We start from the raw sequence: 16,676 nt of genomic DNA, 5'->3' as shown, positions 1-16,676 counted from the left end.
GCACACTGGGTTATAATGAAGATACAAAAGAATTAGGAGACGAACCCTCTTCTTCAAAAGGTTTTAAGGGGTGGCAGCACCTAGCACGCAACTGGAACTCCCTTAATTATTTGTTGAACAGTGAGAAAAACTGGAAAGCACGTAAGATAACATAGAGACAAACAGAAATAGGAGGGCTGCACAAAATTATCTTCCCGAATACAGGAGTGAGCAGAGGCAGTGCCCTAAACACTCTCCTAATAGTTCAAAATCTCAGAGAAAAGATTAATATTCTATTCACCATGGAAGATGTGTGAGACAAGGATGACTGAACTTGATTTTCCTAATCAAATTCATACCTTAATCAGAAAACACCAGATCTTTCCCCTCAATTTGAATACACTAAATTGGGAAAATATGGCATTTAGTCATGGTTACTGAAGGAGCTGGAGCAAACACAACTCTGTCCTTTATGCTGTATTTCCAGAGTTAAAGAGCGCATCATTAAGAGAACACGTTCGCCAATCAGCCAAGACGCTTCCAACCGTAGGGGCTCACGCTCCTCTCCTCAGTAGTACATAAAAGTCAGGCTTTTTCTATCCTTCATCCTGTCCTCGTAATGGTACAAGTTGCTATTTGCAGATATTTTCCAAAAGGTTACAAGGAATTTTTAATAAGAGGCCCTTCTCATTCCAGCAGGAAGACAGGGAAAGATGTTTTTATTTGGTCCTCACACCTAACTCCGCCCCTGTCCCCAGCACCCCCCTTACCCACTCGTGTCAGCTCTGCTCAGACCCTCCGCCTGAGCACTCCCTCTCCCTCCTCCAAATCTAAAAGGAAAGCAGGCAGCAGCCTTGGAAAGAGTTACTTCATCCCGTTGGCTAATGGGTCACATATTCCATGGGAAAGGATCCAGGTATGGAAAAGAGGGGCTGGTTAGGCCTTGTGTGTAAGGAGAGAGAGAAGAGTATTAACTACATGGTTTGTAGGTCTGGGTAAAAGGTGATAAAATTCCAGTTTGGGAGTGAAATGGGAGTATTTTCCCATTATGTCCGCATGGTGCCAGCTCCCTGGTGCCTGCTGGCATCCTCCCAGGCTCCTGTCTGGCACCTCCACCAAATACCTCAAAGATTCAGACTCATTCCAAAGCTTTGCTGAGGGGGAGGGGGCAGGCAGAGGGTCCTGCCAAGTACTTTGATCTATGCAGGGGGTCTCGAGGGAGTCAGCCCAGGGAGAGGTGGGAGGGAGAAGGAGGGCCTGCCAAACGCATTCTCTCAAGACTTGTCACCCCCTTTATGAGACACAGCATCCAGGGAAGAGTTGGGGCACGGGGTTCTCAGCCCCACCAAGGGAAGTTTAACTTTTCTATTCTTTATGATGTTGGTTTTAAAATAACAAATCACTGGGGCAAAAGAGCGTTCCAAGAGAAAAAAAAAGTCCCAGATGAGCTGGGAATGATCCTATTCTTTTTGACTCATGTCTAAGAAAATAAAAAGCAAACTTGCACCACAGTTGACTTTCAATAGCAATTCCATTTGGCAGCTAAAATCCAAACCCAAACGAGTGTCATCTATGAGACTCAAACAACACTGGCGCTCCTGGCATGGAGCTGAAGGAAAAGCTGTTGGACAGGAGCCTTCAGGCCAAGGTCAGAACACAGGCATGTGACCGAGGCCTCCTGTCCCAAGAGAGCCAGGGTAAGAGGTCTCCAGAGTGATGCAGGGCCAGGTAACGGGACTTGCAGCCTGGGCCTGGGGTGGTTACTGTATCATAACCAGATCCTGGGTTTCTTCTGCACAAAAGATCTGGCGATCAGTGTTTACTGCACAGTTTTTAGTCCAGACTGAATTTAAGGATTTTCCAATGTGAAAGACCCCTCAGAAAGTTCATTTCTGCACATACAAGAAATAGCTCAGACCACATGACCCCATATATGACACATCTACCCCTACTCTACCTTTTCCGGGTCCCACTGCTAGGACAGAGAAGATACTTTAAAAGAATTAAATGGGGAGAAGGTATAGCTCAAGTGGTAGAGCACATGCCTGGTATGCACAGGGTCCTGGGTTCAATCCCCAGTACTGCCTCTAAAAATAAACAAACAAACAAACAAACAAACCTAATTACTCCCCCCCACCAAAAAAAAGAATGAAATGATAACAAGGCTAGAAAACAGTTAAAGGAGCCAACAAAAGACCAGAGGTTTAAGGAAACCCTGAACAATAGACAGTAGATGGGAACAGGTTAAGAAAACAGAGCAGAGGAAGCCCCAGCCCAAAATATCAGAGCTGAGAGCGGTCTTCCCAAGGAGGTCTCTGAGGAGTTCTAAGCTGGCAATGAACGAACACGAGGAGCAGGAGTGAGCCAGGGGACAAGAAGATAATTAATAAACAAACAGCATGCAAAATGGTGAGGCCGGTGGGCCTTCTCCAACAACCAAAGCTCCTCCCTCCGGACACAACCTAAGGATGACTCCAGGACACCTTGCTTACGTGCAGGGATCTGACAGAAGAGTGGAACTTGAAGCCACTGTATTCCTACAAGGCACAAAGAGGGAAAGAGAAGAAAGGCAGCGCTGCCCCAAAGGGAAGTCACCAAAGTCTTCCTCTACACTCACAATGAGGCCTGCCCTGTTTTGGCAACAGGGAAGGCAGAGGCGTGCTCCTCACTAACACCTAAGGTGCGGCCTGACGGTCAACATGCTGTGCCCTCGCACAAAGCTCACAGCCAGTCTCCTGTCCCGGGAGAAGCTATCAGGGAATCAGTCCCACACAGCACTAGAGGAACCCAGGCCAGCTGTCAATTTCAGTCAGTCAGGTCTTTTGTTCACAGGGATGACTCAACACCTAAGGTCATGGAGAGTGAGAAAACCCAAACGTGGAAGAGAAAAGATGATCCCAAGAAAACTCATGAAACAGAAGAGAACTTTAAAAAGCTTTCAATTCATTTCCTCAGAAAAACCAGCAGGCAAATGGCATCCATCAAGCAACAACAGGCTGGTACCAAAAAATAAATAAAAAGGCAAATCAGAAAATAAGAGCTTCTATAAATTCTGATAGCCAGAATAACAAAATGGATAAAGCTCAAACTGGTGATTCAGAAGATAAAGATGGGAGAAGACAGAGAATTTAAAATGAGAGAGAAGTTGACATGAAGAAAAGACCAAGAGTGTTTCAAAAAGGAGTTCCAGAGACCAAAAATGGGTGATTTTCCCTGAACTAAAGAAAAACACTAGCTTCTATGTTTAAAGGGACAACTGAATGTCAAAGAAGAAAAATGAAAAAAGACCCAGACTGAAACACTGGTTCAATTTCAGAATTCCCATCTGTAAAGTTTCTATTGAGTTTAAATTTTTATTTAACTTGCAAATAAAACAGAGAAACTGAATTATAATTACTGAAGAGTATAAAATTATAAACCTTTACATATGAAAATAAAAAGTAATCAAACTTAGAAAAGGAATGTGAAGGAATGTGAAGGGGGGATAGGAGATGATATGAGTGCAGAAAATATCAAACTGAGAATTATGAAATAAAATGTGAAGCTGAGAAAAGAAGAAACATCAATTAGCTACACTAGGTTACTATCCACTGTTTTAAGTCTAGCGAGTGAGACTGGGGTTGGGATTTTATTTTTTTTTACTCTGTATATGTATTCAACTGAAAAACAACTTGAATGAGGATTTTGCAAAGAATCAAGAAGTCATACTGATGACTGCTGAAAAAAGAAGAGGATGAGGAGGAAGAAGAAGAAAGAAGAGTGGAAGGAGCAGACACAGCAGCAAGGATGCCATTCCCAATTAAGGTCAACTTCCTTGATGACCTTGAGTCATGTGTCTGCTCACAACAGGAACGAAATATGTGTGCTACCACTTAATGCTCAGTGTTAAGTAATTAACAAGACAGAACACTGAAAGCAGAAAAAATACCTCTTTTCTGCTGATACCAAAGGCTGCCCTCCCCCAAAATTTGATCAAGTGATTTATTAGCCATAGAATAACATAGAATGGCATGGGAGGAGGTTACTGCCAGTAAGGTGAACAGTAGACTCATACCTACCCTCAAATCACACTTCTGAATGCAGATTTAGAAGCTAAGACAAAGGGTGAAGCAGGGAAGAACTAACACAGAGAGAAGCCCTATGCCGCCCGCTGCATACTTACATTGTTGATCAGGTAGACGCCTCGCCCTCTAGAAGAGGCCACTGGTTTTACTATCCAAGGTCCCCGGTCCTTTGAATATGAATCTGCTCAAAACATTGAGAGAGAAAAAAGGAGAAAGAAAAAAAGAGAGAGAAAGGGCATGAGTTTATTACCTCAAACTTCAACAACAGTTATCTAGGCAGGTACCCAAAGAATTTTCCAAATTTCTAAGTGGAGGACAGCAGCTAAAATAACCTGTATTTCTGTACTAAAAAATGAAAACAGAAAGAGAGAGAGAAAGACAAAGACAGAGGAAAGAGGAGGAAGGAAGAGAAAGCAAAATTATATAATGTATTTCTTCCACCATTTCCCCTCTTGAATGAGAGAATAAAAACACAGTAGGGCAAATATCTGGGTATTAGTCTCTTGCTGACACAAACAACCTCCATGAATCTTTTGAGATTCTAGCCTCTATTAACTGAAGAACCTCCAGAGGCTCACACTGCAGACAGTGACAATGCGAGTCAAAAGTCAGATCCCCTAATATGATAATTTTCCTTAAGCAATTTCTCTAAGGTTGTAAGAAAAAATTGCCTTAAATCAAACAATGTGTGAGTGGAAAGGTAGGACAATAATTTGCATGTAGTTAAAAGGTGCCCTTTACTCTTGTTCCTTTCCCAGATTCAGGGTTACACTTCAAATTCCTTTGGATCATAGAAAGAGAAACCACACAACCCACACAAGGAGCCCAGAGGCTCACAGATGGCTCCACCCTCCACTTAGGGAAGGTCAGAGGACATGGGAGAGAAACAGGGACAAGGGACTCTCCTTCTGATTGGAGCCAAACTGTCTCTCCAAGGCCTCACTGCAGGAACCTGACTTGGTCAGTGCCACAAACCGTTCTCTAGGAGAAAAAGAAGATCTCCCCCCCATCCTTCCCAGCTTTTTCCCTTGATGCAGCCTAACAGAATTAGAAAAAATGTGATGTACCACACAGGATTTAAAACTCTGTGAGCAACTGCACTTCTGGAAATGTACTCTCTAATCCTACTTACATACATGTGGAAGGTTCTTTGTATAAGATTATTCAATGCTGCATTGTAACAGCAAAAGACATCCATAAATTAATTAATACACTATATTGTACCTATATGAGGGGGCGGGAAACTTTTTTTTGGTAAAAAGCCAGATAATAAATAGCTTAGGCTTTGCATGCCATGCAATCTCTGTTGTAACTATTCGACTCTGCCATGGTAGCTTGAAAGATACCATAAACAATATGTAAATGAAGGGACACGGCTGTGCCCCTCAAAAACTTGATTTATGGGCACGGAAATTTGTATGATTTCCACATGCCATGAAAATTTTATTCTTCTCTGGATTTTTGTTCAACCATTTAAAAATGTAAAAACCATTTTTAGCCCATGGGATATACATAAAAAAGCAGAGGACTGGATCTGACACAGGGTTGTAGTTTGCAGACACTTGCCCTACATAACGGAATAGTAAGCAGACACACAAAATGAGACACACTATTCATGAACAGAGAGGGAATGAGTTCAAAGATAGGCTGTTGAGTGAAAAAAAAAAAAAGTAAAGTTCAGGGAAATGTGTATTGTACGCTCCCATCTGTTCACAGACACACTCAAGTTATACAAGTAGAGAGAATATCTCTAGAAGGATATGTAAATATACTAGTAACATGATCACCTCTGGATGACTGAGGGAAAGAGGAGAAAAGCTTTTCACTGATTATTGTTTTGTTTTGTTTTTGTACCATGGGACTATACTACCTTTCAAAAAATAAAATTTACATAATTTTAAAATCCTGCTATAGATGGCATATTGACAGTTATGTAAGACAAATTAAATCTCTACGAAGTGAAGCCATTGAATATATGTATACGTATACACTTTATATATTTTTCCATTTTCTCCAAATTCTAAGAGTATGACAGACTGAGCACAAAAGATGCTATGGATAATAAAAGAAAACAAAAAAAAATTCAACAATTTTAAAACTTCATTCATTCAATATTCTAAGTACCTAACCCGTGTCAAGCAGCTTGCTAGTGTGGGGCACGTAGTAGTGAACGAGACACTCCCTGCCCTCACGGAGATCAGACTAGCAGAAAGGTAGACACTGAGCAAGTAATTACAGACACACTGAGCTCACAAAGAGGAAGTGTAGGTGCTCCAGGAAGGCCAGAGAAAATGGCCAGACCTGTCTGCAGTGACAAGCAGATACAGAAAATGCTCATTTTTAGAACAGGGAAAATCTGGCTAAATGCAACTTTTGCCATCTAACACATTTAATAAATCCTACTTTGTGAGCTAGCTTTATCAGAAGTTTCTGCTTCTTCTGGTGTTTCACTTTTATCATGATCTTGAAATTCTAAGTATCAGAAATTTGTCTTTGATGCTAGGCTTTTCTCCTTGATTTGTTATACTGCAGCACAAGGACTGATTTCTTTCATAGGTTCTAAAAATGTGGGTAGGAAGCAAGAAAAACTAGAGGTAGAGGCAGGGCAAAGAGCTCAGTAGCCTGTTAGGATGATGAAGATGTCCGTAATTCTTTCTTGTGCCTTCCAGGTCCTGTGGTGGCAGCATGTCCAATCTAATGGAAAGAGCACTGAATTAGGAGTAGAATGATCTGAGTTCTAATTCTGGTTTTTACCATGGGCAATCTGCTTAACTTATCCAGTCTCATCTTCAAAATGAGGGGTTTAGCCTGAACTCCTGAGATCTCTCTTAATTCTAGTATTATGATCCTATAAATTTACTGATTGCTTTGAAATCCAGTCATCTGCTATTAACCGGCTGACATCAAAGTTTTGCTTATTCCTTAGAATTATTTCTCTCTTGCAACAAAGATGGCCAGAGGACAAAATTCTGGCCAATTAGATGTAAACAGAAATCTGCTGGGGTTTGGGGACAAAGTTCTTCTTTTCTGGTATTGGCACCACCCTATCTTCCTTCTTGTTTCCTTCTTCCTGCTTAGAAAGCTGTCCACTGCAGGGGGTCAGGGTTGGGGGGAGGAGGGATATAAGTGGCTGGAGCTGGCAAGAGACTCAGGTTCTTCAGGGTCACAGACCTCCAATTCCACTACATACTGCAACCAGCAACAGTGGCACAAGGAGTCTAGCAAGATCTGTCTGTGTATTCCGAGCCTCACACCCAAATTACTGGCACCAGTTTGGTAGCATCCAGGCTTTCACACCTCTTAAGGCAGTGGCTGGTCTCTGGACTAGATCTCTACAGAGATGGATTTCAGGTTTTCTCTTATTAGAACTAAAAGCTACAAATTCACGAGCTCCACCTTGGCTGGTATCAGTAGTGTCTTCAGGCAATCCTCATGTCTGGTCTTTATCAGGACCCTTTCAAAGGCCCTTCGCAGGCTATTCCCATGCCTCTCTGCCCCTCTCAAACTCCCTGGCCCAGCCCTGGGCCCCTCATTCCTGGTACGTGTCCTCATCACCCTCCTCACCCAGAAGGCTGGGAATCTGTAACATAAACTCACTGACCTGCTTTCCTCTCCATCTAAAATTGTATCTGGGTCATCACTTAGCCTTCTGCCTTCCCTCCCTTTAGGGGAGAGATGTGCCCACCTCCTTCCCAAAGCTCACCCTTCTACTTGGGCTCTTAAGGGAATCCTCCCGCTTCCTCTGGGACTTCATTCCCTTGCTCATGTCTTTGAGTTCTCTCTCCCCTCTGATTTCTCTGTGCTTCCTCTCTTTCTCTTTCCTCTCCCCTGCTAATTACATCCACCTCCATATCTGCAACTTCCAAAATCTACACCTCTGGCCGGAACTCAAAACTGCCCTTACAACTGCCTACAAAATATCACTACATGGAAGCTTGCAGGCCCATCAAATCCACACCAGTCCAAAATGTGACATCCTCTGGCCCTTCAACACTCTTCCTTCTCATTCCTGGCTACACTCCCCAGTTAGACTTAATGATCCTTCCAGCTTCTCAGACTCACAGCTTTGCAGATCTTTGACCCCCACCTCCCTACTTGCAGTCAGTTAGTAAATCGTGTTTATTCTTCCTTTCTCTCCACTCCTCCTTTCATTCCAGCTCCCTAGCTCAGTCCACCCGCACTTCTTACCTGCATTATGGCAGTAACCTTCAAAGTAACCACTGTGTTTCTTCCCCTACTCCCTCCAATTCATTTCACAGTTATTTTCCTAGAGGCCAGCCTGTTCACATCTCTTTCCTTCTCAGAAATCTCCTACTACCCACACTCAGGCAAGCCCTGGAGGGTCAGAACACAAGAGTCATGGAGAAAGGGGAATTTCCAAGTTATGCTAGGTGGATAGCAAAAGAAAAGAGAACTTAAAACAGACTTTATGAAGAAGAGGAATGTCTCTTTGAAAGAGGAAGTGGTAGGAAGAGGCAGGCTTCTCCCCTAATGTGTAAACTCAGAAACACAACTTTCTGAGGCTGATCTCTCAACAGTGGATATAAGTTTGGAGATCATGGACTCTGGACAACTGGCAAAGAATGACTAGCATCCTGGCAGGATTGAAATCAAGAAGATTCCTCTCTACTATCATGTCTTCCCTGGTCCCTCCTCCACCGCACAGTAAGTCCCTGCTGTGGTATTTGGGTGGTAACGGCAATGAGTGATTTGTTTTGAGACTGAAGAACATCATTTGTCTATAAAAACTGCCCTGGAGCTAATATGGTGGCTCTAGGATGCAGTTGTGCTAATTCTATGTATTCTATCAGCCTTTTGAATATATTTTTGTTAAAAAGTAGAACACGTAAGAGTTCGAACAGTATGATGAAGAAGCAATTGTACTGAAAGACACATCAGACATGAATGGATGGAGGAACTCTAACTCGATGCAGTCTTCTGAATGAACATCTCCAGCCCTCAACCTGCCTCCAAAGGGTGGGGAAGAACCATAGAATAAGAGCAGAGAGGAGAAAGAGAATTTTCAACTTCATATTCCTTTAGTGTTTAATAGGGAATCATCCTGGACTTTAATTTCTCATTAGGAATTCACCAGCAGGAGGAGTTCATAACAGGAATGCTTTCAACTTTTAAATGTTTATGCTATCATGTTGGTTAATTACATAATTTTTCACTTTTATTATGAAACAATACATCTCAACATAACCCAAATAGGAAATATTACTGAACATTTATTAAGTGCCTATCAGGCAATACTCCAGGTGCATTAGCCTCTCTGGACCTTAGTTTCCTCATCTGTAAAACTGGGAAGAACAGTCCCTACCTCAGAATAAAGGCGTCCCTTGGAGAGGGCCTAATAGAAAGGAATGTTCATTAAGCGTTAGCTATTATTATTATTATTCCTATTTAGACTCTCACAAAAGGCCTGCCTCACACCTTCTCTGTACACATGCCTCTTCTGTGCACTAAGCCTACTGAGGCAGGGTCTGAAAGCCTGGGGAAATAGCCCATCTCCTCTGCTTGGACCTGCGGAGGTAAGCTCACATCAAGACAAAAGAAATAAAAAGCTCATTGAGACTTGGATGCAGGCCTTGTGTCCCCATCTAGCTTTACCAGCAATACAGCTGACATTCACATGCCTATTTGGCTCCCATGTGTAGTTTTTAATTAATCTGAACACCAAGAAGAGAGAATGTGGCTGACTGGTACCTCCAAACTCTAACACCGAAAGATTTGTGATACTTGTAGCCCAAAGAACATATATCACACAAGTTCAGAAATCGAGGTGACAGGAATATTCCTTAAATGGCAACAGGAAAAGAGACACCAAAAAGGGTGCATACGTAGTTCACATGCAGAAGTATACACATCCTTACCTGGGCACTAACTGTTGTCAATGAAGAAGAGACTTTCTGTATTAGACAGGAGCACACTGATGTGACACCAATGTCTCCTTACATAAATGTTACTGGCAAGCTTACCAAGAGCAAACATACAAGCACACATTCAGAATAAAAATGATTTTGAAGTTACCTCTGCAGCTGTTTTACTAAAGAAAAAACTTCTTAAAGGATTTGAAAAGCCCTGATTGGTTCCGGACTTGAGGCAGCCCCTGGAGTAAACCTTCCCCAAGTTCAGTTGCTGAGGATGGGGCATCAGGAGTCAAGCACTTACTACAGAATTCCGCGTACTCAGCCGGCAGCAGGAAGGTCTGAGGGAGGATGTGAAAAGCCTTGAATCCATGTGTATGCTGCATTCGAATGATATTTTTGTACAGTCGGTCCTTCCGGGTTAGTTCATACGACCTAAAATTCATAAAAGCATCTCCGTTTCAGTAAGCTATGACTCAGAGCTTTTTCTGTGTCATCACATGCTACAGAGTTCATAGCTCAGTTTTAGAGCAGTTACTGAGGATAGTATTATATCCCAAATCTATCACTTTGTCAAGGAAATGATCACCTTAAAATTAGGGCAATAATTGCTACCTATCAGGGAGTGGAATCTAGCAAATTATCAACAGGCACTTCATTTAGCCTCGACTGGATTCATGAGTCTGTGGTTTGTTGCACTACTTAAAAATCATCTAAGAATCTTTGCTGTAACCATTAAAAATGAATTCTAGCTGTTCCTCAGTTCAAAAATTTTACTATGATTTCCTAAAACCAAAGGTTGCTTTGCCAAATCTAGGTATTATCATCACTTCTTTCTTACCCATCGTCTTCTTCACATGTAGAGCAGACGGCCTCAAATTTTAGTGTACATAAGAATCACCTATATAGTTTCTTTTCAAAAAACGGATGTTCCAGGGTCTCAGCTCTCAAAATCCTGGTATGAAGTCTAAGATTCTGCATTTTAAACATGTACCCCAGGTGATTTTGGTACAGATGGTTCAGAGACCACACTGTAACACTAATTTAGCCTACAGCAGTAATTTCCAAACTTCTCAGATTTAAATCACCTCATTGCTTCTAAAATAAACAGCTTTCTACGTATATATTTACCTAGAAAGATTAAGCACCTAGAAGGTGCTTTTTAAATATACCTTTTATATTTTACATTACTATATTATATATAATAATATATAATATAATAACATATGTTATATACTTTAAGATCCATGAATATATATTATTTTAAAAGTACCCTCAATGATGCTTATCATTAAGGAATTTGAAATACTGAAGTAGAAGATAAGAAGAACAACTCATCCGCCTACAGATATCCAATATTAGTCGTCTCCAAACTTTTTCACTTTGTACTCCCAATACAAATTTTGGAAAACAATGTATCCTTTTAGTTATCAAGATTTTTTCATCATAAATTTAAATTGTTCCAAAGGATCCAATGAACAGCAAATATTACTTTTAAATAAAACTGTAACACTCTCCTTTTAGGTATATTCAAGGGAACTTAAATAACATTAGGATTCACTACTCACTGTATATTTTTTAAGTACTGTGAAAGAAAAGTGACTTTTTGTCAGTAAATTTCTCACTTTTTAAAATACTATACTTTTTACTGAAGGTAATATATATACAGAAAGGTATCCAAGTCCCAAATGCAGAGCATCACGAATTTTGGTCACCTGTGTGACCACCACTGAGCACAGAACATTCCCAGCTCCCTCAGAAGCCTCCCTTAGACTCCCACCCAGATGTTATCTCCCCATTCACCCTTGTTTTCACTTCTTCCATACCATTTCATCCAAAGAACAGCTCAGCCTAACAGAACATACTTAATGCTTGCAAGTCTTTTATATTATATCTTCTCTACAACAAAAATATGTATATTAATTACTTGTAATATTTTTTAATTTCCTGTGATCACAAGGCTGTATGTCACATATATTGAACTGATTATCATTGTAAAAACATAGTACACAATTCATTGAAATATAAATATTATAAATTTTGATTAAAATTTATATTATAGTAATGTTAACTTCTCCACTTTGATCATTATACTATGGTTATAACTAATGTTAACATTAGGAAAATTGGGTAAAGGATACATAGGAACTCTCTATATTATATTTTTGCAACTTTTCTAAAAGTAAAATTATTTAAAATTTTAAAATTACATTAAAAAGAGTTCACAAAAATATTGGAAACATTTTAAGTGTTTGAATTCCTCTTGCATGTGAATTAGAAGTCTTTGGACTGAAAACAAAAATATATAGTAGCAGAAGCCAATGTATAATGCATTTAGATAATGGAATGTTAATGTTCTCAAACATTCATGTACAACACATTCAAAGGGAAATGAAGAAAATACAGGCTAGAGGTTATTACTATTGTCTGAGTACAAATTGAGATGGAATTTCCATATACCTACAGGAATAGTTCAAAAGCTATTGAAATAAATAATATACTACTGACATGAATTAGGAATGCAGACTCTACTGTGGGCTATTTTAAGACTGTTTGAATACCTATTTAAAATAGTTGCATCTGATTCACTTCAAGCATCCAGTCACACATTTGGAAACCAAATCCACATCTTCCAGGCATTAAGGAAGAAAATAAGGTTTCAATTATTCTCTGCCAATGAAGCTCAGACATAAAATAAATCCGGAACTTGTAATAAAGACTCAAAACATACATTTACCTAAAATTATGAAGAAATTATTTGACATTAGAGATAGTATAGGCTGGGTATTTATACACATTGACTGAGTACTAAGACAGTAGAATTGAATAACCAAGAAAGAACTTTCATCTCATGAAAAGGAGAAGAAAAGAAATGAGGTGACTGAAAATAACTTGTTAGCATGAGTGAGTAACTGGGGCGTAAGTCCTGGAAATAAAATGTGACATAACCACTGACTAAATAATAAAAATTTTATTGGATTTGTGCATCTCTTCATTAGACAGACGAGATTAGCTGCCCTCTTCTCCAGCAGGTCATACATCTCTCCATGGTTAAACATTACTTACTGCTAGAATGAAGTAGGGTTCAGTATCAATTATATTCCTATTTTCTTTTTCACAGATAAAAATATGGAGAAACTTTGTTCACAAAAATAACAGCTAACATTTATACAGTGTTTACTATGTGGCAAGAATGCACTGCTCTAAGCACTTTAGATGTTGATAGATTAAATCCTCACCACAGTCCTACGAAGTGTGTGTCATTAGTACCTTCTTTTTACCAATGAGGAGGTTGATGCTCAGAAAAGTCACTTGCCCAAGGTCAGTCAGTGGAGCTGTGATCTGGGCCCAGGTAAGCTGGCTACAGAGCCTGTGCTTCTAGTCACTAGACAATATTGTCTCTCTAGGCTGACATTAACCAGTGGGACTGGAAGGAGTTTAATATAGCAATGACACTCAATTCCTTGAATTCCATTCTAACTATATGTCAGAAGTCACAAGATGACCTATCATTAAAATTTATATTGAATGACCTCTCAGCTGGCAACTTGATTATGTCCTCCTTTAATTCTGTTAAAAGTAAAGAAATGGAAATCATTATCATGCAAAAGAATCTGTTATTATGTTATTACTAGAATTAAACACCAATATTTTTGTTCCTTTGTTTGGAACACTGGAAATGTTTACACCCCAGGACAATGCATCATATTACAATTCTAGGAGAGCCATTCTTTTATAAAGGGGAAAAACAGTAACTATGAAAAAGGAGGTAAGAAGGGAGAACTTATCCACATGAAGGGTTCACAAGCAGCTCAGTTCTAGAAAAGAGATCTATGGGATCTGCATCCCAGAAGCAGTGTCCTTTAAAACCATCCATGCCTACAGAGTCCTTACAAAGCCTTCAGATATGTCCAGGGATGTGAACACTTCAGTTTGATTTGTAGACTGCTGCCCTATATCAGACTTTTTTGTTTTAAAGAACATTAATTACCTCTGCTGGCTACCTGCCTCAATGTCAGGTACCTTGACGTGGAGCAAAGTAGCTACAAGAGCATTACCTGGGAAAGTGATTAACCTTTTGTGCTTCAGAGAGGGTGCGAAGTAAGAAGGGCTTCAGGTGGGATCCTGTCCACATTAGGTTATAGTCAGTGCTGCTTGGGTGAACCTAAGGGCAGATAAAAAGACAAGATAAAAAACATCAGAGACAGCCCCTGGAAGAATGATGGAAGGAAAAGCCAGAGAGACTTTTCATCGACAGTGCATTCATAGGGGCATCCCAGCTGGACAAATATTATACGCAAAAGGTAGAATAAATTAACCTTTTTATAGAAGTCCATGATGTCTCTTAATATTCTTGCATATCAAAGTATGAGATGAGGACCCAACCCCAAAATCCTTCTTAAACTGTCGTTATATCCTTGTAGATGCTGGGTATAAAGTGATGATCAGATCTAAAACCTTATAGTATAAAACCAACTTAGAATTCACTCATTCATTCATTAGAATTCATTTGTCCATTCATTCAAAAATGCTGGATTCTCTGCCTCTGATGTGACAGGTATCATGTTAATCCCTGGAGATAAAAGAGCAACAAGACAGGACATAAACTGGTACCAGAACTTCTTCAAAATGTCTACTTCATACCTCAATCTAGGATAAGAAGCTAGTAACCAGACTTTTATCAACTGTCTCAAAATATCTACAGTGGAAGTCTGTCCAGAACTTCTGCCTGTCCCTTTTGATGTCAACATCCCAATCTTCCTACTTTTCTTTGGGAATAATAGACTTCTTGGTTTTAGAAGACCTGTCAATCAACTGCCCCTCCTCCAAGGAGTAGACCCTTGACCCAAGCTAGGCCAGTTATTCTAACTCCAGAATATGATTCTTGGGCAGAGAAAGGCACAAGGACAGTGAATGGAGTCGATTCACTTCTACAGCAATAGAGATGGTCCTGAAGACTTCTGTTCCCAGATCCCTGGGACTATTGATGTCTCTCTCCTTCCATGATGTCTCTCTCCTTCCAAAGGCCTTCTTTTTCAGATTTTCCTCTGATTCTGCTAGCCATGCTGTGTACATCTCTCCTACAAATCCTTTTCGGTTTAAGTTAGGCAGAGTTTGTTTCTGTTGCTTGCAATCAAAGAGCTTTAATTGGGTACCAGACAATTCCTTATGGGCAACTCTGCCTCTAGCCCATGCCTAAAAATATAGCAAGCAGAAAAAAAAATTTTGTCCAAAAATAAAATAATCTTGTGGAAATGTTTTCCATGTACTTCAAAGATAAACTGATAAAGCCACTCAGAAATTCAATGCAAGTTCTGTCATCACTAAGCAGTGGTCCCATGTACTTTCCAGAGTTGGCCCTATTAACTGATAGTCAATTAGGTGGCTAGGATTTTCAGCTTTTGAGCAGATCAGGTAAGGTAGTGAAAATGAACTTACTTCATGAAATCCATGGGCTGTCAGAATGCTGCGTACCAGGCGACTGTCTGTTCGTACAATCTTGTAAGACAAATGATAACGTTCTAAAGAAAAACACAGAATCAAGTTCAGTAACCAGAAAGTTAACTGTAGAGAAAGAAATAAACTGTAGATGGTGGCTGGCTTAATTATACTCAATAACATTATACTGCTATCCTTATGCTATTACAAGTAGGTTGAGGATAACTTTGGACCAAGGGTTCTTAACCTGAGATTCACTAGGTGTCACTAATCATGGATAGAGGAAAAAATGACATCTTTATTTTCACTAATTTCTAGCTGAAATGTAACATTACCTTCAATTAGAAATGTAGGCAACAAAGCAGAATAGTATTAGCAGTGCCTATGACCCTGCCACCAGTAGGTATCAAGTATTTGAATATTATTTTAAAGTTGTTTACAGTTACTTCAAAAAATCACTTATTCTCACAGTATTTAAAAATTATGGCAGTTAAAAGACTCACCACTAGATCATGCTATTTAATGCAGTAATAAAAAAAAGCATATATATCTCAAATTTGATTTTTTAAAAGATATTTTGATAAGTATATTTCAATACAATTTCTTTGCAGTCTTATGTATTTTTAAAATACACTTTAAAAACATTAGTCTGACAAGAGATGCATAGGCTTCTCCATACTGCCAACGAGACCCACTGCATCAAACATGTTAAGAAACCCTGTTCTAGATAGCCCTCATGTGCAATAATGCTGGTTACCAGCATATCTTAGACCAGAGGTTACAAACTGAGACACAAGGGCCAAAAACCAATCTGCAAACATGGTTTATTTCTCATTGTGCTTTAAAAATAAAATTGAATTAACTGTTAGCCTTTTGAAATTGGAGGAATTCACATAAAAATCTAGATTTCTGGGCTTCTTTTGAAAATTCTGGCAACCCTGGGCTCTCTGTCTGGCAAAGCAAGAGTCAACCGGAGAAGTGCGAGTGCTCCCTTCAGGACGGGCCTGTGCTGTCCAGTTCAGCACTGTCCCCACCCGGCCTGCTTCATTCATTCTTTTTCTCCTGCCAGGGCCCTAAGAGCATGCTGTGCTTGTGACCTCTGTCTAAGAAGAAAGTCTATAATCATGTGAGGTTTCTATATATCCTGAAGACTAACATTTACTCTAGCCCATTAAATTCAATTTCTTTCTATGCATCTCTACAAATTGTTCACTAAGAATTCTCAGAATAATTTTTAAAAAGGACTGCATACTGAACAATTTCTGAAGGAGTATAATACAGAAACTTATAGACAGACCCTAGAACAAAATTCAGCCTCTACAGT

The 16,676-nt window shown here is 39.8% G+C and overlaps 1 protein-coding gene across 12 annotated transcripts in view; it reads right to left on the bottom strand.

The window, feature by feature from the left end:
* TTLL5 (tubulin tyrosine ligase like 5) overlaps positions 1-16,676 on the bottom strand; it is a 254,949-nt gene that overhangs the window by 224,098 nt on the left and 14,175 nt on the right. For all 12 annotated transcript variants that reach the window (XM_064486123.1, XM_064486125.1, XM_064486128.1 and 9 more), the window contains exons 4-7: positions 15,353-15,435; positions 13,972-14,078; positions 10,218-10,348; positions 4,142-4,224 (exon numbers count right to left, since the gene is read on the bottom strand). In XM_064486123.1, coding sequence (XP_064342193.1) covers positions 4,142-4,224; positions 10,218-10,348; positions 13,972-14,078; positions 15,353-15,435 — 404 coding nt within the window. The remainder of the gene's footprint in view (positions 1-4,141; positions 4,225-10,217; positions 10,349-13,971; positions 14,079-15,352; positions 15,436-16,676) is intronic.

This window comes from Camelus dromedarius, chromosome 5, assembly GCF_036321535.1.
Source record: "Camelus dromedarius isolate mCamDro1 chromosome 5, mCamDro1.pat, whole genome shotgun sequence".
Classification (NCBI taxonomy): domain Eukaryota; kingdom Metazoa; phylum Chordata; class Mammalia; order Artiodactyla; family Camelidae; genus Camelus; species Camelus dromedarius.
Note: the sequence above shows the minus strand (reverse complement) of the source record. Positions and strands in the feature narration are given on the sequence as shown.